The following is a 24107-nucleotide window of genomic DNA, read 5'->3' as shown; positions in this document are numbered from 1 at the left end:
AAGATCAATCAAGGTTTGGATTTCAGTCAGGAGCACTCATCACACTGATGTGCATGGATTAGGAATCTTAAATCTGCACTGATGTTGTTGAAGAAGATTCACTATTTGATGATAATTGAACACTTTTACTTGTAAATTTTACTTGTAAATAAACCAAAAAGGTTTCTCCTGTCTGTAGCTTTCCTGCCTGCCACAGTGCTTTTCACTCCACAAGGGAAGGCACATTTATTTTGGTGTTATTATTTTGATGCAATAAGCAACTCAGTAGTCCTTTTGCCACACTTCTTAAATTTTAGATTCTACTTGTGACTTTGTCTGAAAGCTTGTAATCCTACACACAATTTCCAACTGCTAAATTCACAGTTGCCACTTATAAATTTGATGTGAACATTTATTAATTTTGTAGGTAATACTTATGGAAATTATTAGCCTGTGCCACATACACAGGCTCTTGTCAGTGCCAATTTTGATGCTGCTACTTTGTATTCCCCACCTTTAGGATGAGTTTCAGAGATGAAAAAGCAAGGAAGCAACCCACCTAGAACAGACACAAAGCAGGTTACAATCTCCCCTTCCTTTTCACCTGCTGAGGCCATGCATGTATTTTGTTGTTGTTATCATCATAAATAGTAGTAGTGGCATTATGTTTTTATGGCTCTCATCACACCCTAAGTCATTTACCACAGCTTTTTCTGTCAAATCTCCCTCAATAGGACAACAGAAGTCCCCACAAATAAAAAAAAACAAAACAAAACCAAAACAAACAAACAAACAAACCAACCAAAAAAACACAAAAAAAAACCCAAATCCAAAACAAAACAAGGAAAGCAACTATTACAATGTATAAAAATGTTCTGTATCTACTTTATTCTCCAAATCCCCAGGTTCTGTAAATACCACAAATCAGTGTCAACAAACAGCACATCAGCTCCTATGGGCTTTTGATGACCTATCTGCAATAGCTCACTAGTGCTCTGGCTTGGGCATTTGCTTTTTATGGACTTGGAAATGTTTTGCAACACATCAGCCCATCATGTATAGAAGGTGTTCAGCAGAAATTTCATTGCACCATGCTGCAAGAGTCCTAAAATTGCAACCTCTCTTTTTAAAAAACATTTTAAAATCTCCAAACAAATGTCTTTAATCTTCTAAAGATCTAGAAAGACTGTGGCGAGAAAACTTCCTTTTTATAGTTCAGTATTTCTCAGAGATGAGCTCAAAGTGTTAGCTGAGATAATTATCAGAGAGATTATGCAGATCTTATTATCAAAAGGTTTTGTTTGCTCTCTTGTTACATAATTGCTTAGTGTTTGCATGGTGCTCAGGAAATAGAAAGCACCAGATAAATACCACGAGTTATTGATTTAACAGAAAAATAATTCTCCAAATAGTATTAACATTTTAAGTTGTCTCTACTATATTTTGAAGATTTCTGGTTATCTGTAGAGCCCCTCAGTGATGTAACCTTGGCAGTGATGTAACCATGAAATGAGAGTTGTGCCTTACCACTCCTTGATTTTGGACTATTTCAGCAGAGCTGTGAAATAGCAGGAAGCAGAAAAAAAGGTGCAATACATTGTCTCATCATTTCCTACACTTCCAGCTTTGCTGGTGACAAAGGCCACCACACTCAGAAGACAAACTGCAGATTTATATCTCAAAGCAGTGCCATAAAGTAAACAATCAATTTATGGAATCACTAAATGTTTCAAGAATTGGATAAAACCACATCAAACAATTCCAGGCTTGTGTAAGTTTATAAGCAAAACACAGACTACCTGAATTCAAATACACTTTGTAACTTTGAACCAAATTCTAGCAAAGACCTTACAAACATGATAAAAGCCATCTTTAAAGTGCAAAGATGAGTCTCCAAGTATAAACTTGCCACTGGGCACACTTATGTACCCAGACCACTTAGCCCTGCCAGCAATTTAAAAGGTACAGCAACTACATAATTTCAATACCTATTTTCAAGAATTCCAAGTTCATTTCATGATTATTTACAGGCAACACAGGTTTTTTTAGGATGTCCAGAAAGCTTAAAGAAAGTGCACTATACAAGAATCACACAGAATCACACACAGAATAATGAGGTTGGAAGAGACTTCTAAGATCATTGAGCCCAATCTATGCCCTAACACCCTAACTAGGCTATAGCACCAAGTGCCATGTCCAGACTTTTTTTAAACACATCCAGAGATGGTGATTCTACCACCTCCCTGGGAAGAGCATTCCAGTACTTTATTTTTCTTTTGGTGAAAAATTTTTTCCTAATATCCAACCTATACCTTCCCTGGCATAGCTTGATACTGTGTCCTCTACAAGCACGGTATTGGCCACAGAACACAAGAAAATCAGATTTTACTTACAGCCAACCATCATCATAGCCACCGAAAAAATCTTCTCCCCATCGGTGGTGGGTGCTATGTTCCCAAATCCTATGGTTGTAAGGCTTGTCATGGTAAAGTAGAGTGAGGATATGTACAAGGAGTCTTTGCTGGGCCCTCCTTCCCACTGGCCCGAGCCCGTGGTGTTGTAGCGATATGGGGTCCCGATGCTCAGGGCCAGCTGGTAGAGCCAGCTGTCTGTTTTGATGGTGTTGGTCAGTTCATCAATCACTTCGTAGTCCCCAATGCTGTACCAGATGCAGGCCAGCCAGTGGGCCACCAGCCCAAACACACACACCAGGAGCACCAGCACAGCAGCACCATATTCCAGGTAATGGTCCAGCTTCCTGGCCACCCGGCCCAGCCGCAGAAGGCGCACCACTTTTAAGGAGCTGAAGAGGCTACTGATTCCCTGGAAAGGAATAAAAAGCATTATTTGATCTGAAATATCCTGCTGGTTTAGCACAGAAGGCAATTTAGCACAGCAATTCCTGCATCTGCTTAAAATCTTTCTATGTAATTTTTCAGGCCTCAGATAACAGAATACAAGATCAAACCCTCCTGTCCCTCCAGTGCTTTTGTCCTCGTCAGGCTAAATTGAGTTTGGCACTCACTAGGTGGATAAATTACTTTGTTCAAACTCGGTCTTTCAAAGCAACAGAAGGGTTCTGTAGAATCCAAAGTGGAAACAGCAAGTTTATTACAAAAGGAGTGGTTCAATGCTTCACCAGTTTGAAGTAAATTGGAGACTCTTTTGACCCCAAGAAGATAAAAGGAAGTGGAAGAGGAGTCACAGATGGGACTACAGCAACCCTGTGGAGTCTTCCCAGAGAACAGCCTTCTATTAAACCCAAGCAGAGGATTGTTATTCTGGCCAAAATGGAGGCACACCTACTTTAAGAACCCTCAACATTAAGAGATGCTCAAGAGAAACATCAGAATGTAATCTCAGTGGGAAACTCAGAGAAATCTTCCTATTGCTACTCTCATCCCCCAAACAGGAGCTGAGTAATTTCCTCCAGTACAAGACTCTCCACCTCTTATTATCCTTCAAACATAACTCTAGATATTTTTTTATTTACAAGAAGCCTCACTGATTGACCATGGAATTAAACAACTGGGGGCACATCACCTTCCTTGAGCAAGGGAAACACAGACCACAAGGCCTTATAGGGTTAATTTCCTTTCCAATCAACAGATATTTTCCTAAAGCAAGTGTTGGTGCAGTGTTGTTGTTTTTTCCTGTCATGCAAGATAGATGACATACAAATAAATGGAAATACAAATATTTAGGGAATAAGACCACAAGGACCATCAGAAAGTTAATAGAAACATCTGAGAAGGGATGAGAAATGCGTATGTCCTTCTCAATGCACAAATGGTTTGGGAGTTTAGAGATGCAGAAAGAGAACAAAAATATGCTCTTGATCTACTGCAATCCCATGATATAACTAACTTGTGCATTAAATTAACTAGTGGCTCAAAATAGAAGGTTTGTAAAGGAAGGTTTCTAATATAAAACATTCAGAAGCTGAAGACATTTAATTTAAAGTAGAAATTAAGACATAGAAAGCAATGAGGCAAACATTCCTCGTTACTGTGCCAAGATTAAATTGCCCTTTTCTATGCATCATTATCAAATCAGTCTAGTCAAAACACTGGCTAATTATATTATCAAACAGTAAAAGACTGGAGTTTCTGGAGTTTTCCATACCAGAAAAACATTTGTCTCTTTTGCACCTCTGTTTCTCTTTCTTTTGCACCTTCCCTCCCTTTTCCCAGCATTTGAAGGGTAACATACATCTGATATTTCTAGATGTAATCTGTTTGGCACAGTTCTTGTATGCTTTTTAAATCCTGTTGGAATGTGTTTCAGATCCCCAAATCCTTAATAAATTGAAGCTCTATATTTGCATTCAAGCTCTCATGATGACTAATACCACAGAGGGAAGTGGAATTTTCCCAATTCTGATTTCTGCATTTTGTATTTACACAAGACAGAGATCAGAGTATCATCCTTATTTCCATCTAAATGTATATCTACTTATTTGCTTTAGGATTTATGACCAGGAGACACTCTGAGCAACCAACTTTTCCAATAAACTGGGAAGTCCCTTCCAATATTCCTGACACAATGGACTGTGGCCAATGGACTACTGAACGAGGGTCCAACACCATAATAAAAATATATACATTAAAAAAAAAAGAGAGAACTTCAAACTAATTTCATAGTTATTCTGAAAATTGTCAGTATATTTTACTGAGTTAACCTTGACTTTGAAAGGTTACAACTGACAAAAGAGGGAGAAGACAGCACAGTGTTTTTCTCTTAGGACCCAATCCTGTTGCATTGGTCAAACAGAGATGCATTAATTCTGTTTTTTATTAAATTGTGACCATTCATTTCCAGATTAAGGCTAGGGAAGGAGCTAAAAACCTGGAATTCAAACTTGGGGGGCCCATTTTTACACCCAGTAGTTTAAGTTTGTCCCAGTGGCACAGCTTACACTGCACTTTTTACTGCCCAAACAACCCTTGAACATAAGAGTTTACAGAGTGACCTCACCTCCATCCCCCACCCACACTTCATCTTCTCTAAGTTACATGGACAATTTAGCAGTTATACAAATAATACAAAAATACAGCATTTATTTCAAAGTCTGGGAGAAAGTTTGTGCTGTCTTTTTCTTTTTCCCTAAGCACAGGTAACAATCACATCTCTTATGTATAAAACAAAGAGAAATACTTCATTTTAGCTGACATTGAAATGTATTATTTCCAAGTAGCAATTCACTTAATTTAACAAATTAATTGTTAAAACTTTCACTGTAAATCTTAAAACCTCTTCAGTTTGACCCCTTAATTAAGGCCAAAAAAACAAGACATATTGAACATTGACATTTTATGTCTAATCTTCCAAAATAGGAAGACAATATTGGCAGCTTCAAAAGCTTCTTCCATAAAGCACTTTGTAGGAAACAGCAACTAAATAAATGCTAAATGAACATGTGATATATCAGGTATAGAGTATATATGTGTGTGTGTATATACATATATATATATATATATATATATATAATCACATATGCACTAACTACCATTGGGTCAAGCTGGTACCTTCATACTTACAAAATCACCAACAATTAATACACAATTGTTAATATGCAAAGCTCTGCCTCAGACTCAGCAACATCTTTGACAGAAGTTATGTGATAGACTTAACTGCCTTGAATTACGTTTGGGCAATTAAGAAATTCAGTTTTCTAAACTCAATTGATTGCAGGATGCCTTTAATTTCATTTTTCTTTTAACTGTATTTATGCTTCATAATGAATACTTTGGAAACCCTCCTACTCCAGGATGAGCATCTCCTCTGACAGAAGTAACTTCAGCATTCAAGGAACAGAGAGGTGATTAGAAATTGTGAATGGGGCATGTAATCCAGTTTGGATTTATTTATCCTGTGAATAAAGCACATGTTGGATCCTGGAGATCCAGCCTTCTGAGAGGAGCATTTGTGACTCCATTGCCATTTCAACTGGGCCAACTGTCTGTAACAGCTGCTGGGCTGTGTTCTCTAATTGAGAATATCTCCTTATGTTATCAACCATCCAATCCAGCCCCTTGGGGTTTTGGATAATGTATTTTATCACCTCCTAATCAGATGAGGACACTCAGCCTGCTCATCATCAATCATCTCAGCTGCAGAAATCTTTCCACTGAAAAACCACCTACTCCAAAACTGCGCTTTGGGTGTCAAGTTTGGAACCAAATTCCCATCTGACACACATCATCCATTTAACTATTCCAAATGTGAATCACAGGAGTCCTTCCCAGGGACTTCTAAAGCCACTGGATCAGGAGAGGACAAGAGCAGTGACTCTGAACCAGCCATTTTTGTGCCACCATTTCAATTCAGGAGACAGCTGAAGCTCTACAAAAGATGTAGACTCTGTCAAATTTATCCACAAAGATATTTTTGAGGGATGGATGTTTAACTTTGGAATTAACTTAGACATTATGATTAAACAAAGCCCAGGTTGCTTGACACAAGCCCCTTGCAAAGTCTGTGTTCTCAAATCCTCTTGATACACTAAGAAGGGAAATTAATAGTGGAGTCACAACTGATAACAGCACTCAGTCTGACATGCAGAGGGACCAATCCTTCCTTTCAAACTACCTGACTCTTGCCATTTCAGACCCTAGATGTAACCACACTGTCAAACTGTTGTCCTCCAGAATGAAAGAAGTGTCTAAGCTGTGTGTCTGCATCCAGCTGAACTTTTCCAGACACAGCAGTGAGACAGATGTTTCCCAAAATTGCCATGAATGGCGTGGGAACAGATCTTTGCACCTCCAGCAAGAACAGGGAGCAAAGTTCTCTTGCACTTAATGAATCCCTGACAAGCCAGGCAGCAGGAAGGATGAAGCTGATAAAGTTGTGTTATACAGGGGTCAAGAGCCAAACATGCAAGAGGATGAAGGGAACACTGTCACCAAAGGAAAAGGAAGGTTAACAGGGGCAGGAAATCATCTGAGTCCAAAATGACTCTACCTAAAACCTCCTAAACCAGGGAAAAGAGTGGAGTCTGTTCTACACTGAAGCAGCAGCAGAATAGCAGAGTTGCATGTTTGTAAAATCTGAAAAAGAATAGCTGGTTACTTGCTAATCTAATTAATCTTTTCTGAAGTTGGAAATTATTGCATAAATTATTTTTTAAAGTGAAATAAAAACCAAAAACAGCCATTAGTTTCAACCATCTAAATATACAAAATTCTGCTTAAACCTCAAAATTAAATCCCAGTATACTGGAATGGTAAATCATGCATATCTTTTTCTTTCTGCTAGGGAACAATGTGTTTTTAACTCTAGGCACTTTTTCAATTAGATTTCACTCCATGATTATTTATTTATTTGTTGTTAGCTGTGGGTACACACGCAATGACAACAACAAAAAGAAACTAAGTATGCATTTTAAATGTGTTCTAAAACTGAAATACTCTGAGCTTTGAAAATGGGGATCAGTACTGCATCATTTAATAGAAAGCACTGTCTCAGAAAAGGTCAGAGGAAAAAAACAACTTTTCACTCAATTTTAATGTTCAGCACACTATGGCTTTGAAGAATTTATGGGGTGGCCAAGAACCAGAGCTATGAAATGTTGGTAGGATGTGTTGCAAAAGCAGTGAAAGGGTGATTGCACCATATACAAATGTTAAACTGAATTTAAGCTAGTATCTTTATGCTGGACACAAGCAACTACAGCAAAACTTCCATCAAAGTGATCAAATCCTCAGGGGATTTTGCAGCCAGGGCTCACTTGTGTGCAAGAGCAAAATGGGTTTTGTGTGGCCACAGCATGGACTGAGCTCCAAGCACCCTCTGGATCCCACAGAACGCTGCAAGCTGGTGGCCAAGCACCCTGTCCCTGTGAGCAGCCCATCCTTCCTCCCAGAGAGGAGGAGTGGGGCATGTCAGGGGAGTGATTCACCCCATCCACCTCTGCCAGATGGGGAGGGGATGAATCACCTCCCTCCCCTGCCACGGAGCACACGGGAGCTGAGGGCTATTGCTGGCACTGCTGCTGTGAGGAGAAATCAAACCCACCCCCAGAAACCCAGAGAGATGGATCTGCACACAACCCAATCTGTGCTGTGCACCAGAGAAACAGAAAATACAGAGCACTGCCTCCCAAGGTGAGACTGATCCTGCTCCAGGGGAGCTTGGGGAATAAATGCTATTAATAACAGGAGGCTGAGAGGCTCTGCAGATGCAGCAGCATGCTCATTTCTTCATTTAACAGCCAATTACTCCACATAATGTGATGCTACACTACCTACGGTTCTGGCAGGGCTTTGCACAAGTCCCCATTGGCTTGAGGAAGGAATTGAATCAGTTCATAAAAAAGTGAACAATCACAAAGTAAACTGGACTGGGGTTCTTGCTCTCCAAAGGGCAAGAGCTGGTAAATGATAAATATTGAACTAGAGATAGGAAAAAGTGAAGACAGGTGGACTATGAGAGGTAGAAGAGTCAGGCACCTGGAATGCCCTTACATCAAAAGGTACAAAAGGTTGTAACTCAAAGAAAAGGAAAAACTTGTAAAGCTGAGCATCAGTTATAAATGAGTAAATAATCACCCAGAGGAAGAAAACAAACAGAACTGACAATATATATGAAATAAAAACTGATGAACAGAAAACTACACTTTTGAGAGGAATTAAAGTAAGAAGTGCCAAATGCCAGGTTGAACTACTTTTCATTCCAAAGAACACTAAAACAAATACCCAAAGATCCTTCATATTCAAAATTGAAAAACAAACAAACAAACAAACAAACAAACAAACCACACACACACACCAAAAAAAAAAAAAAAAAAAAAAGAAAACTACAAAAAAAAAACAAAACAAAAAACCCTAAAGTGATCAAGCTGCAATGAAGTAAAAATAATCCAGGCTTGGGCTAAAAATTAAATGAATCCAGAGCATTAGTTTCCAAAAATGATGTTGCTATTTCCCATAAAATCTAATGCATCAAGAAGGAAATAAACAAATACATTACCTGAACAAATGTTAAGGGAAAGAGTAATTAGAAACTTTGAGATAAATCAAAATGCAATCAGTGGAGCAGTACGTTAGCTGAGCTCAGGCTAGCTGGGATCTATCCAAGGTTTCCTGATAGCTTTCTCTGATAACACAAACCATTTTCTAAATATAAGAAATGTAGTATTTCAGTAACATAAGAAGTGAAATTATTATGAAACACAGGGAAAACAGGGACCACTACTGTGATATCAGGGTGACTGAAGAACTTGTGGACCGAGTGGAAAAATGGAAATACTAAAAGAGAAGTCTAGCAGGGGTTACAAGTGGTGACTCCTAGTGATATTTCTGGCTTCTTAGTGACATAAACATAAATAGTATATGGTCACAGAACCTGCTAATGGCACCTTTGGAACACACTGTCAGGAACAGAGAATAACCTTGTGGGAATAAAGGAAAATATGATAAAGCTTGGCAATATAGAGTCCCAAGGCATCCATTACAGCACAAATTATCAAAAATGTCTACAACTACAAGGGTCTTTAACTGTAGATTACTGAGAAAAAGAAATATTTGAGTATATAGGTTAATCCCACATACCCAGCCCACATAACTCAGAGCAATCAGTGAGCTGCACTCACAGAAGAGGCTAATCCAGCTCCAGGACAGATCTGCTGAATGTTTCCACCATCAACAGGAAAAGCCAAACCCCAGTTGCAAAGTGAAGATGAATTCTCCACCTGGAGTAACCTGTAAAGCTCTGCCCTAAAGAGATGTATTTGAATTTCACTTCCTGCAGAGAGAGGCAGCTGGAACAGCCACAAAAATGCTCATAAAATTTCATAAATGAGTTGTCTAGACAAGATCAGTTTGCCTCAACTAAGGAAAGGAAAATAGGGGTGTTTATGCAGGGGAGGGATGACACTTCTTTCTAAGTACATCAAGGAGACAAACATGAGGGAGGGAAAAGAAATATTTAACCAAGGAGGTTGGCACAGGGAGGAATGTACAGACTGCAAATTAAGAGAGATTTATTAAGACATCATGAGGAAAGGTGGATTTTTGACCAGTTTATAGGATGGGTGATACAATGAACCTGCTCACCAAAGCTGATGACTCAGAGACTCAAAAGAACCCCATGAGTTTTATATTTTTTTTTCTGCTTTAGCTTTTATCCTTTGAAAAATCAAAGTGAAGCAAATACAGTCTCAAGGGGGGATATATTTCACCCCAGCCTAAACTAGACCACAGAGGAATTTGCATCTGAGCTATCACAGCAGTGTCACTACATTCAAGGGTGAGAAATGGAAGTTTTAGGGCAGAATGACTCCTCAGACCTACACTGGAGGTGAATCTTAGAACAGGAGGAGCCATGCCCCAAATGTGCCTGTACCTCCTTGTGGACAATGCCTGGCCCCATGTTTCATCAGGCGAATCCCATGCTTAGCACATTTTGAAACACTTTCCAAAAACTTTCCTTAAAGATGCGTGGGCAAAATTTTCCTTACCTTTCTCTCACCAGAAGTAAAAAAACAAAAACAAAAAATCTCTGAAATAAATCACATGGCTGATTCTGTGAATTCTGTAATTAAAGCATTGAAGTGGTGAAAGAGGCAGGATTTTTGTAAACCTTGGGCAATCTCCACCAAACTGTTGTTCCACGATGTAAGAGGAAACAAAGTGCTTACAGATTTTGGGAATGACTGAAATGGTGAGCCCTGCCAACATCAGCAGGTGAGCCTGCAGGCACACAACCAAAAACTTCTATTCTGTGCAGAGCAGGAGGAGTATCCTGGAGGAGGTAAAGGCTCTTTGAAATGCAACCAGAAAATCATTCCCAAAAGAAATTTTCGAGCTTAGCTACTTAAATAGAGCTTAGCTCCAAAATCCCTGGTTAGCTCCTTAATTCTGCTTTCCTGGAGTTAATGTTAAAATAAATCTTCTAACTTGTATCAGAAATCTTTATTTCTTGGTAAACAATTAATACAATAAAGCTGCAGAGCTATGGAGCTACATGTCAAAACAAGCAAATGACAAAAAACAAAACAAAAAACAGCAACATTTCTGATTTATCACCACTTTAAAAGCAGAATTTAGAGTTGTATTCAACTATGTAGATACACACAGGAGTAAAGGGCTTTCCTTCTGCAGCAGCTACCTAGATCCCAGGTCCAGATACAAGCAGAGCCCAGTTAATACATGACCCTGCACCACTGGAAGTAATGGGAGTAGTGACTTCAGTGAGCAAAAATTTCAGTCCTTACAGCAAAATGAAAGCAAGCAGGTTTCTTAGTGCATTTTCCAAAAGTACCCCTAAATTTATTGCTTGGGATTTATCTTCTGGTTTTTTACCAGGGGCATGGAGAAACTTTCCTTTTTTTTTCCTCTAACACAAATGTCAATAAGCTGCAACATTATAAATAAAATTCCAGTGAACTGTTTATGGCACAACCCTACAGTGCAGCACATGACAAACAGTAAATAACTGAGGTTATAAAGAGAAGGGTGATTGCAAAATATTTCTTCCAGATACAAGGGGGATGTGGCATCTTGAACTACTTATTTGTTAGTGCATGACTGTGCCCAAAAAAGAGAAAAAAGACAGCATCATGAAATATTATAATTTTCACTCACGTAGAGAAGGTGGGCAGAGGACAAAATGGGAATTTGTGCTACTCCCATCAGCATCACTTCAGTGAGCATCTGATCAGATGATTTCATTTCCTCATCTCCTTTGTAAGCCTTCCCTTCCTTTGTGAGCAAAAAGGATCACACAGGACTCCAAGCTTCCCTTGAAAGTGCTCCACAAACAATTTCCTCTGCTGGACTCTGACTCAGAGCTTATACAGCTCTGACTGAAGATTTGATTTAAATGGCTTGTACCCAACATCTGCTTCCCAGATATATATACATCACATTAAAATGAAATATTTTAAAAAATGAAACAAAAGAAGACCACTGGGACATCTAATTACAGTTCATATGCCAGAACCCACATCAGAGAGGTGTATGAGTCTGTCAGGTCACCCACCACCCCCTGCCCTGGCTCTGGCTCAGCTCCTTCCTTTCACAAGTTGCCTCTCACATCATGGAGACTTTCAGGTGTTCCCACAGGGAAACCTGCAGACATATCCCAGACCTTGTACAGCATTAAAGTAGCTGGTTAATTAATTAAGAAAAAAAAAATTAAAAGCTGATTAATTAAACGGTGGCAGAACTTTAATAAAACCTTAGAATAAAAGCCAAATAGATGCAATTCTGCGAGTCAGTGCAATGGGTGATAGAGATGACTAAGTGAAAGGAGTGAAAATGGTGGAAATTTTACAAAATATATACCTACAGTAGATACATGTATAACTTAATACCATACCCATGCCACTGTATTATTCTACTATGGGTTTTCATTCACTACAACAATGACAGCATTCTCCACATTTAATTGTCTTCTGAGTGCATAACAAGGGGGGAAATGCCAGGTCACAGGGTTAGTTCTTCTGTCATTACTTGCTGGGAATTTGCATTGTAGTTTAACACTGGTTGCAGCCAGGATTTAGTTCTGGGAATTATTTTCTCCATGTCAGCCACCACGATTTAAAAAAGCTAGTTAGCCACAGACTGTACTTCAGAGCCAAAGTCACACTCTTGAAAGACACCAATTTATCTTCACCTTGCATGCATCACTCAGCCTGGTGCCCAAAAACTCTCCTTCAAATACCTCCCACAAAGGGAATGTTTGCAGTACAGCACTGCAGGTGTGAACATGGCTGCACCAGCTTAATCAGCTTTTATTTGCTTTCAATTTACAGGCATTGCAATTTTAGTTTCTATTAATTGCAGTGATACAAAGAAGTTCCTGACAGTGCTGAAATAGATCGATAATAGCAATTAAAAGAAAATTACAATTACAAGGAGTCCGTGCTTTATGTGCCCTGCATAGATCACTAAATTTTAAAGGCCACTGGGTCATGTAGTCTTACATTATTAAACAACAGGCACAGAACTTTGGTTTAGGTCATTTGAATTTCTCTGCTTTCATTTCCAGCCACTGGCTTGCAAAAATTAATTTCTGCAGAAAGGATGATCTTTTATACAACCCATCTGAAAACCATCTGGACCCCACCCTGACTTTGCGTCCCTTTCTTCACAGTTCATGATTTGTCATTTCAGGACCATGTTGCTGGCACAGAGGAGATCTAGCTTCTAGGTATTATTTCATGACAACTCAGAAATTCATGAATCTCAGTTAAAATTCCCAGAAAAAAAATCATATTTTTCAAAATAATAAGAGGCTTTCTCAGCTGAGTTTAACCCTTAATTTGTGGAAGAATTTTCCATTTGGCCAAAAGCTTGTCCATCCATCTAGTTAGAGAATATTTACTCAAAATACTTACTTCCAGAGGCTCAAATGCATGTGAAGAAAAGAACCAAACACCTGCCCAACATCCTGGTGTCCTGGTATGTCAATCAATGTATTTGGTCCCAAACGGAGATTTTAGCATAGTTTGACCATACCTGATCAGCATCCTTGCATCCTGCAAATTTGCTGACAATTTCACCATAATATAAATTTGATAATTCTGACTTGTATGGAAAAAATTGTTACAAACAATTGTTTGGTAGCCCAGAGAGAGGTTGGATATTTCTCTCTCCAACAGGCAGAACATAAAAAGGCTAAGTCTCAAGGTAACATAATTCTCCAGCTTCAAAAGCAGGGAGTCATGATTTTATAAATTTTATAAACTGGGCCATACAGGAGTGGAAGAGTTGTTACATGCAGGTCATTACTCAGGGAAAAGAAAATTAGAAGCACTACAAGCAACATGGAACTTCAAGACAAAATCTAATTATCTAATTTCCAGTCTCTACACACTTCACATCCTAATACCTACAGGAACCTGATGGGACCAAAATCTTTGGATCCAAACACCATATTCCCCTTTAATCCAAAGTTTAGTGTATTTTTTTTTTTTTAACTAAATCTGAAGTTTCAGAGAACCCTTATACTAAAAAAAAAAAATTCAGCCACGTTTCAGAGCCTCTGAGCACACACACTCTGTTCTGGTTTGTTGCTTGAAAACTGCCTGGATTCCCCAGTATGTACTATGCTGTCCCCTGTCTCACTTATGTAAAGGAAAGTTTTTCTGTATGGTTTTGATTCAGCCAAAACGTATTTCAGTGCAGGATATGCTGCCTAATTAGAGAAGATATCATGCATTTTTCTGATTTTCTGGGACTATCATCCTAGCAAGTTTCCTAAATCAAATGTCCCACTAAGGATTCCACTTTCCTCTCCATTAGTTCATTTTTCTCCAGCCTATTTTACCTTGTTTTCCTGCCCTTTCAATACCACTTAGGCACTTAATTCCTCATCCATCACATAACTTAGATGTCAACAAGGTGTTTCTCATTACGTTACTTTCCCCCTCCCTCTCACACATCCCAATCCTCCTGAGCAGACTCCAACAGCCTGGCTCTGTAACTCCAGGCTTGGAAACCAACAGCTCTAATTCTGCCTCAAATCATCTTAATCCCCCCCAGGTCTCAATTTGTGTGTCAGAATCCTCTCCATCAAATCCTTCTAACACGGCTCTACATGTAGTCAGCAACAAAAACTTTGATTTGCAGTCATGTTTGCCTCAGGTGGGAACTCCAGCCTTCACCTGAAGTTGTCCATGAGGGAAATGACACAGTTCCTACCTTGGACGCATTTGAAGGACTAAGACCCTTGGTAAAAAACCACACATTTCCTTTTATCAGCCTTTTTTTTTAATCTTCCAATTTATTTCCTTAATTTTGGCATCATAAAAAACACTCTGGTGCTTAAGGCATCTTAGTTCATTTCAAGCACCTGTATCACATAGAGCAGTCTACAGATACAACAGAGAGACAAAATCCCAACCCTCCTTGGCCATATCCTTCTTCATGAGTGAGAGATTTGCCCATAGGGAGGAAACGAAACCCCCCCCAATGGTGCTCCCCCTTCTCATCCAGCTCCTTAACAACTAGTAAAAAAGCATTTGATGCTTTATGTGGAAACAAGGGTCAGATGTAGGAAAAACAAGGGAAATTTGGGAAGTCACCTTTCACTCAGCTGGCATTTAGGGCTGTTCACTCTGATTTGGGTCCATCCCTCACCACCACACCAAGAACTCAAAGAGCACCAGGACCTGCACCCAAGGTCTTTATTGCTAAGCTCATTTTCTGCAACTTTATCTGAAATGCCACAATCATCAACTTTAAGACTTTTATCCAACACCCAGGGCCAAGACAAAGAGCTAAAACGTTGCAGAATCAAGACCTAAAAGAACTCTTCTCTCTCCTGCTTGCCTTAAGAAGGAAACACCCACTATCTAATGAGAAACATTGCTTTTAATCAGAGTATCTCTCCCAAATTAAGATTATGGATTTCCTTATTCTTTACCTGTGAGCAGTGTTTGAACACCCCGCTGCTGGGGGGCCAAAAAGTTAAATCCCAGGCAAGAAGCACCAGCTAAAATAAATGTTAAAAACCAAATGAAGATAAAGAGCATTAATAACTGCAACCACCCAGAACACACCAACCAGCTTGAAAGACTTAAATGTCACAAATGAAGACATATCACAAAAAAAATAACAAGATCTTCCCTGAAGGACAGGGAAAAGAGAAAATGTGGACCCAGGGAGGAAAGGCTGACTGTTTACATACCTGTTTTCAAAATCACTTAAATTCTTTTCAGACACTAGGGAAAGATGGAGATGGAGGGGAGGGAAATCAAGCAAATACAAACCTGCTGGAGGCTCCAGAGCCATAACACAGCGCTTCATGACAAGGGAATCTTACTGTTGTCTCCTTTATTAAAAAGGAGTTAATGTTTCATTTGTTTGAAAGCAAATGACAGCTGCTCTAGGATCACTGGAGTTCATGATACCTTGCTATGGTTATTACATTTTGATTAAAGTTTGTCACTTTAGGTGTATCTCAATTATAATGCTCTGTGTCAAGATTCTCGTCCCTGTCACAAATATTGCAGATGGTTTATTTCCCATGGATATGTTGGAGAAAGAGATCAACCTCATCCTTTAAATCTGACCTGCTTGGGCACAGAAATTTTCTGTTTGTTTTACATATTAAAGCACACAAATCTGGAGATAATGCTGCATTCTTTTATAAAAATCGGGTTCCTCTGAGTCTGAAACTGGTTACCTTTAAAAGATGTATTACATCTACACCCTTGCTAATATCACCTTCTTACACAGCCTGACTGTACAACCTGGTTTCAGATGGGCAGCCCTCATAGGATCTTGAATTTAAGCTGCAAGTATTATCACTTCTGTCATATTTGCTATAAATAAAATGGAACAATGTCAAAAGATGCTACTCAGCATGCAGAGGCAGGGATGAAATTTTAAAGGAGCTCTACAAAATTTGCAGCAAAGCCTGCATTACAAAAAAGAATGTAGGTTTTATATAGTGAGGATATATAAGTGCCAATTTGAGAATTAAAAAACAAACAAACAAACAACCCCACTAAACGGTGTTCTAAGAAAAAACTGCTAAAATGTTCAAAAATGAACAGAGGATTTTTCATCTGTTTATGGCCCTGAAGATAAAATTCTCTAGAGAAAAATTAAAACAAGTCCTAAAGCCATTACAGCTCCATTTTAATAATGAATTTCTGTACACTGACACGTGCATGCATTATTTGTTGTAGTTATTGCTTGTTTTCTGTATTAGCTTAGGCCACAAGCTCAACTGCATAAATGTTATCACTCTTAGCAGTTAAAAAGCTTTCATTCAGCATCCGTCTACGATATTTTTGTTCTCTCTCCTCAAACAGTTTCTCAAATTTTAGCTGTAGTTGAATAATTGTACCCAAAAAATGGAAATAAATCTCCCTCTCAATCAAACATTTAAAATGGCATTAAAAAATTACAGCCTGGTTCTAAAGGTAGTCCTAGGGCAAGATTTAAAAAATGCTTATTCAGAGCCATTCCCTGCTTTCACATAAGTGGCAGATTTGTCACCAGCTTCAGCCAGAGCAAATACAGAACTGTAATCAAGGCCTGCAATGGGTTAGATCTGCCCAAAGACCGAGCTGAAAAGGAAGGCTGTGACAGGGACATCCCAACTGGCCCAGCCCACTCTGACATGAATTTGCACCAATGCTTTTGGATGACACTCAAGCCATTCTAAAACCCCCATCTCTAAAATAAAAATCCACACATGGTGCTGGAACCCTCAGACCCCTCTTCACCAACACAGGAATGTCTTGCTGGTAAATCCCAGCAGCTCAAGGCCACCCGCTTGTATTTGCACAGAACATGAGCTGCCTCACTGGGTGATGCCTCAGGTTTTAGCTGGTATATTTTTGAGATTCTGTGCCACTTTAGTGTTTAGTTCTGAGCTTCTTATTAAGGGATGGTGAGCTCTCTTCACAGAGTAGAGAGACAAAACAATTCCTTCTCTAGCTGGGGACCAAGGACAAATGATCCGAATCTCAGGCCCAAGAGCACAAACAACATGGGCTGAAGAGAGAAAAACAAGAAGGATGGGAATTCACGGGCTGGAGCTGTAATTGGACAATTAACTCCAATATGCAAATGGAGCAGAACTTATAAAAGTGAGAGACCCTATGACCAGTTGTCCATTTTGTGACCATTTTGGGTTCATTTTGGGTGTAGCCCTGGTTGGGCTGTTGTGCTGCCCAAGATGGATCCACTGAGGCCTTTTAATAAATCCCTACTTTATTCTTTAACTCTGTCTAGTCTCTAGGTCAGCCTTCACAAGGCATCAGGGAAGAAGCTTCTAAATGAATCCTTAATTAAAACAACCCTTTTGAGACAGACTACAGCCACTCACCTCATCCACATTCTCAAAGGCATTGATGATGTCATATGGTAAACAGGACAGAAGATCAATCACAAACCACGTCTTCAGGTAGTTCATCCTTATGAGCTTGGGATCAGATATAACCTCTCCCCCAGGGCCAACAAAGGTGGTGTGAAAGTTCAAAACAATGTCCACCAGAAAAATAACATCCACGACACTGTCCAGCACCAGCCAGGCAATGTTGTTCTGCTTTGTCTTGAAGGACACGTTATATGGAACCATGATTGCTGTGTAGAAGGTTAGAATTAAGATGACCCAGTCCCAGGTGGTCTTAAAAGCACAATAGTGGAGTATAATGTGTGGTGGAGTCTTTGGAGCTTCTTGCTTGTACTGAGGAAGAATATCAGATCCCAACTGGAGAACCTGTAAGAGGCAGAGAGGAAAATGTTACAGTTTTTAGTGAATAGGATCCAGAGAGGGGTCTTACAGATTTCTGTGAGGAGCAGCAGAGATGGGACTGTGCTTGTTGGACATTGCAAGGCAACCCACAGTTTCTAAATAATCTGATTTATTTAGGACATGTAGAGGCAGCTATCACTCAATGAAAGGGAGCAGCATGGCATCTGAGGATATTCCTGCAAAAAGGAAGGTCTTTGCAGATGGACTGAGGGGAAACCATGCCAACAGCAAGGGAAGAGAGGCTCCATACAGAGGTTTTGGGTACTGCCACACCAGCAGATGGTTTGCAGTTATGAACATAGAATCATAGAATGGTTAAGGTAGGAAGGGACCTAAAAGATGATCTATCTCCAACCCTCCTGCCATGGGCAGGGAATCTTCCACTACATCAGGTTGTTCCAAGCCCTATACAGCCTGGCCTTGAACATTTTCAGGGATGGGGCAGCCACAGCTTCTCCGGCAACCTGCTCCTGTGCCTCACCAGCCTCACAGAAAGGAGTTTCTTCCTAACAGGTAATCTAAACATGAACACTCATTCAGATTTGTAATAGTTACAAGACTAATTCTTTGTGCCTGACCTCTTTTTTAAATCACCGCTGAGCTAGAGCAACACCCTATCAAAGGTGACCCCAGCCTTGCTGGCTGATCCCTAAAATGAGGCATCATGTGCACAACCTCTGCCTAAAACCCTGCCAATATCACACTTCCTTCATATTTTCTTCAAAAAGTTGTTGCTCCCACAAGCTCAATATCACTAGTGGGTTCTCCTTTATTTCCTGTAATTACTTCTCATTTTTTCTGCATAGGACTATAATCTCCTGCATGCTCACTGCTGTAAAATAGTGGAACTGGAAACACTGCAAAAACCAAGCCAAATTCACTTAAGGCATTCCCAGCTAATCTAATTACCTCTTATCTCAGTCCAACACAAGAGACAAAAGCACAAAGGAATGCACACATGGCAATTTATTGCACTGACAACTGAAAGATCCATTTGGGGATCCATCTGGGGATCTGAAGTCTGTATGGGATAAAATAAGTAATTACAACTTTAAAACTCATTTCAGCCCTACACCTGCCCCATACTGGGTGATGCACCATATTTTCAGGATTGAAAACAGCAGCCTCAGATGTATAAAGTTGATGAAACACAGGATCTTTCGTCAATGGAGAGGAGTAAATGGCTCTGAATAAACTGTATAATAACTAAGAATATGAACTCAAGCACCACAAATTGGGATTCTCCATTAATTCTTTGCAGTCTTGTCTTTTAGATGCTTTTAAGAGAAAGCTTTTGCTGAGATCAGACAGTAAAAGTCTGGCTCTGCTGAAAATCTGTTCTCCAGGAAACACCAAGGGACAACTACAGCAGCCTCCCTCATTCTGTGATAGGGGATGTGACTTCCCAAGATGTCAAATCTGGGCCAATGTCAGGCTGAAGGGATGCAAACCTGCTCCTGCCTACCTGGTCCCACTCTCCCTCAGCCCATATTTAGCAATCAGGATCTGTAGGGAAAGTCAGTGGAGCTGACACAATGAAAAACTAACTTGTTACATTAATTAGCCAATTCTTTTCTACAGGGTCAGCAGAATTGCACAGATTTATCCCATGGCCAGAAAAGCACTGCACCCACCACATAGGCAGCAGTGAGAGAGCAGCAGAGACCTCCAGGAGCCCGTGGCTGCTCCCTTTGCCAACAGCCTCATGTCACACCAGCCCCAGTGTAACCCAGAGCCCTCTGTGGAGTGGTGTGGTCCCAATGGCACTTGCCAGAGACAAGCACAGATGCCAAACCCCTGGTGAGACCTATAAAACATCAAACTCCAGGTGTCCCTCTCCCAGTGCCCAGGACAGAGTCACTGTCAGCACTTCTACACTCCTACAACCACTGCAGCACACTGAACTTGTTGGTGGATCCATGAGGTTTTCCCTGGAATTAAAGCAGCAATCAACACAGTCATTTTCTCACAGCAGCGTTGTGAAAATTTCTTTCAAAGTGAAAATTTCCACCTGCACTTAACATACCATTTTGGCTTTGCCTCGTAATCTGGTTGTTATCTCCAGATATCTCTTTGGACACATTAGTGCCCAACACTTTGCTGATAAATCAGCACTGGGACTTCTTTCCCTGGTTTCTTCAGGCCTGTTTGTTCCTTGCCTTGTTCACTGGGGCAGGAGCTGGAAATGTCCTCACTAGAGCTGGAAAAATAAACTACTTAGGGCTCAAGCAGAATGTGATTAGCATATGCTTGATAGTTCCCTGTGCCTCTGGTGGTGGAGTGCTTGGGAGCTCCCACGATACTGTAAAAGCATAATTATTATTCTTAACATAATCTCATGCTGAGTTTGACATGGTGAGTGGGTGGCAAGTGGCTGTGGAGACCACTGAACTATAATGATTATTTCTTTCATGCTGCATGGATTTTTAATCACCAAAGAATACACAATATCTTGTTAGTCAGCTGCATTCACCACAGACTGTCTGAATTATTCCTGTGTACAGCTAATAAAAATGACTGGTAACTGTTAAGTCTGATAAGGTGAGCAGCACATTCTGCAAAGGATGAGCCATGGAAGCAATGCTCCTCCTCAGAAACAGAAATATGGAAAATGGGGCCTGTACAGCAATGGTGAACCCCCCTCAGTCTGCCTTCCTCACAGCACTTTGCCCACAAAGCACTTTCCATCCATAAACTACTTTTAAGAGAGGAGTTTGCGCACTCTGCAAGCAACTACTCCTGAGTACAACCTCATCCCAGCTATTCCTGAGCACACCTACTCCCTTACCTGAGGTTTTGCTGCTGCCTGATCTAAATCTCCCTTGCCATTTTTTTTTTCCTCTAGCTATAGTGCTCCTAGTGAACAATTTCCAAGAATGGCTGTAACTGGATTTACAGGACACTGAAACATCATGATTTTGAAAAGCATGAGGTGTCAGTAATCCAGCATTTATCCAAGCTATTGGTATGGGATCATTCAAGGGAAAATGCCACACTGCCAACACCTGAAAACTGTGGGTTTTCATTACGATAATTTGAGATTTTTATTATCAAAGTTTTCTAAAACCAGAAAGGTAATGAAACCAAAAAATCAAACATTTAAAGCTGCTATCAGTTCTACAGGATAAGTTCTCTGGCAAAAGGGCTGTCTTTTTCAGTAGCTCATATACTTTGACCCTGTATTTTTGACCAATTTATTTTTCATTACCAGTGGACATGAAGATGAAGGCAGTACCTCTGTTTCATAAGTTAACCTGAAGGTATTCACTTGTTGCACCACCTGCACTGTTAAGGAGACATTTTCAACCTGCCAAAGAGTTCATTTCATCAGTTCTGAAGATGAAAGTGATGAGGGAAATATTGGAGGAATGGCTTTGCAGGAAAGTCAAGATCAGGGTATATATACAGTCCACGGGGACCCAGACTGGGATGATTCCAAAGAGGTTTCTCAAACAATCCCATTTTTCTGGGAGAGGGATTCAAGGACATCAATCCTGGTTCCATGTTCCAGCACAGTAGAGAAGTACACTGTGCACCCCAAGTTAAGGAACACCCAGGAAGCTGAGGACTGTGTGCACAGAAAGAGTGTCATTTAAGTAAAAGGGTTTTTATGACCTGTCCTAAACACGTGAGCTTGACACGTGATGCTGCTTTACGACGAGTAGAGGCAAGGCTGAAAAAATCAGAGTCAGGAATATTTTCCTCTAACATCCTTTGCCAATAGGAATCAGGGTGGGTTTTCTTCCCCCCACCTCCCCAGGAAAGGAGCAGGCTGGTGTCCACCCCACTGTCCTGGTTCAGGGCAAATTTAGGAGAGAACCCCCCAAAGGGGCTCCTCTAGGAAAGCAGATTCAATCGGCCCCTTTCCACAGCTGCTCCGGGAGAAAAATACCTCCTTGGAGAAAAGTGGAAAAAAACCTGTTTATTAAACAATAAAACCTAAACAATATTAAACAATAAAACCCCTTGCTGCTCCAAAAGAGGTGACAAACTGGGAAAGTCCCTCCCCATGGTGCAGTTCAGCTCACTCAGTCTCTTATCAGTCCCTCCAGTGCTGGAAATGCCGCGGCCCAGGCCTGGCCTAGTGGGCCTCAGGTGGAGCTGCCCGTGCTCTGCTGGGTGTTCAGGCCAGAGCAGATTTGAACAGGCCCAAAGAAAAGGGAAAAAAAACCCCAGTCCAAGGAACTTCTTTGCCTCAGCTAGCTAAACTAACTAAAACAAAGGAGAGCTCTGTCCCACTGTCTGTCCATCCACAGACAACACAGTCCAGGAGCAGGAATGTGGAGGAGTGAGTGCAGTGTCTGAAAACAAACTGCAGCTTCTCCTCTCCCCCCTTCACTCTCTGGAACAAGTCTTAAAGGTGCAAATCTTATTATTCAGCATCAACAGGACAAGATGATGGGGGATAAAAGCATCATAGAGTCAGCCCAGGACAGGCACTTACTTCGGCCAAGCGGGAGTGCTTGTGCACCACCTCAGCCTTGTTCATGGGCGTCAGCTGCTGCAGCACGCTGCGGCTGTTGGTCAGCGCCCGCGTCAGCCGGGCAAACTTGGTCCAGCCTGCAGGAAAAGAAGGGAACCGGGTCAGAAATCACATCAGAACTACTCAGGCATCATCCAGTGCTAGTTAAGATCCTTTCTGCTCAGTGATATTCAGTCTCAGACATGAATGGTTTCTCTATATTGCCACAGAGAAAGAGCAGCTTCAGGCTCCGGGCTTAAAGAGCTTGTAAAAGAGGGAAAATGCTGCTCCTTCAAGGCAGCACAGGTAAATGTGAAAGGAATCAAAACATTCTTTCTTTTGCCTTCTGGAGACATTGTGTTAGAGGAGTGACATCCCATTTTCAGCCTTCTGGGGACATTCTCTGCTGCTGAAATTTAATTCTAAGCCACTGAAGTTCAGGCAGAAGCTTCCCAAGCCTGCAAATCCTGCTGAAGGAAAATCCTTCCCAGCTACAGAAAGGCTCCTGCTGATTCAGGACCACTGGAGCAGCCCCAGAAGTCTGATCCTTAAGTCTTTACTGGTTTTTGCCCCAGCTAGACTTCAGGGACAAAAATAAACTGGAAAAAAATTAAAAAGACTGTACCAGCAGCAATGCTTCAAACTAAAAAAAAAAAAAAAAACATTAAGCATTTGAATTCAGTTTAAGAACTTGATTTCAAATGGCATTAAGAAATACATTTAGCTATTATACTAATGATAAACATCTGCTTTAATTGTAGCCTGGGACCCACACAGTGAGATGCCCCTGAGGAACATTTTCCTGCAACACCTGACAAGGAGCATTTTGTTACTGACAGCAGCACCAGCCCAGGGACATGTCAGCAAGTCATTCCTGCTGGGAAAACACCCCAGTGTTTGTGATGATGTGGATGCATCAGTTGATGGGGCAGATGGGTACAGCAAAGAAAACACCAGGATTTTCAGCAGCATAGCACCTCAGTATTAAGCAGAAAAATTGAAAATCCAAGTATCTTTAGGAAGGAAATATATTCCCAAGGACATGGAAGGAGATGCTGAACATTCAGTTTAGCCAGGTATAATGTCATTGTTTTATCAGAGAGTTATGGATAAAATATCAAACAAGTTACAGACAGGAAAGGGGTTCAGGAGAAGGTTTAACTTCTATTTAATTTGAATACTGAGTAGGTGAAAATTAGGAAAAACATTCATATTTGAGAAAGGAAACATAGCATTTCTACGTTAGAATCATCTCAGAACCACAGCATGGCTTGGGTTGGAAGGGACCTTAAAGACCATCTCATTCCAACCTCCTGCCATGGACAGGGACATCTTCCACCACACCAGGTTCCTCCATGCCCCATCCAACCTGGCCCTGAACACTCCCAGGGATGGGGCACCCACAGCTGCTCTGGGCAACCTGTGCCAGTGCTAGGCTTATTTT

At 40.6% G+C, this 24107-nt stretch overlaps 1 protein-coding gene across 1 annotated transcript in view; it reads right to left on the bottom strand.

The window, feature by feature from the left end:
* KCNH5 (potassium voltage-gated channel subfamily H member 5) overlaps nucleotides 1–24107 on the bottom strand; it is a 162335-nt gene that overhangs the window by 100484 nt on the left and 37744 nt on the right. Inside the window, exons 5-7 of the mRNA XM_036383946.1 lie at nucleotides 22646–22761; nucleotides 17773–18165; nucleotides 2373–2802 (exon numbers count right to left, since the gene is read on the bottom strand). Of these exons, the coding sequence (XP_036239839.1) occupies nucleotides 2373–2802; nucleotides 17773–18165; nucleotides 22646–22761 (939 nt within the window). The remainder of the gene's footprint in view (nucleotides 1–2372; nucleotides 2803–17772; nucleotides 18166–22645; nucleotides 22762–24107) is intronic.

Source organism: Molothrus ater, chromosome 6, assembly GCF_012460135.2.
Source record: "Molothrus ater isolate BHLD 08-10-18 breed brown headed cowbird chromosome 6, BPBGC_Mater_1.1, whole genome shotgun sequence".
In the NCBI taxonomy this organism is placed as follows: Eukaryota; Metazoa; Chordata; class Aves; order Passeriformes; family Icteridae; genus Molothrus; species Molothrus ater.
The sequence above is the reverse complement of the archived record's forward strand: the minus strand, read 5'-3'. Positions and strand labels throughout refer to the sequence as shown.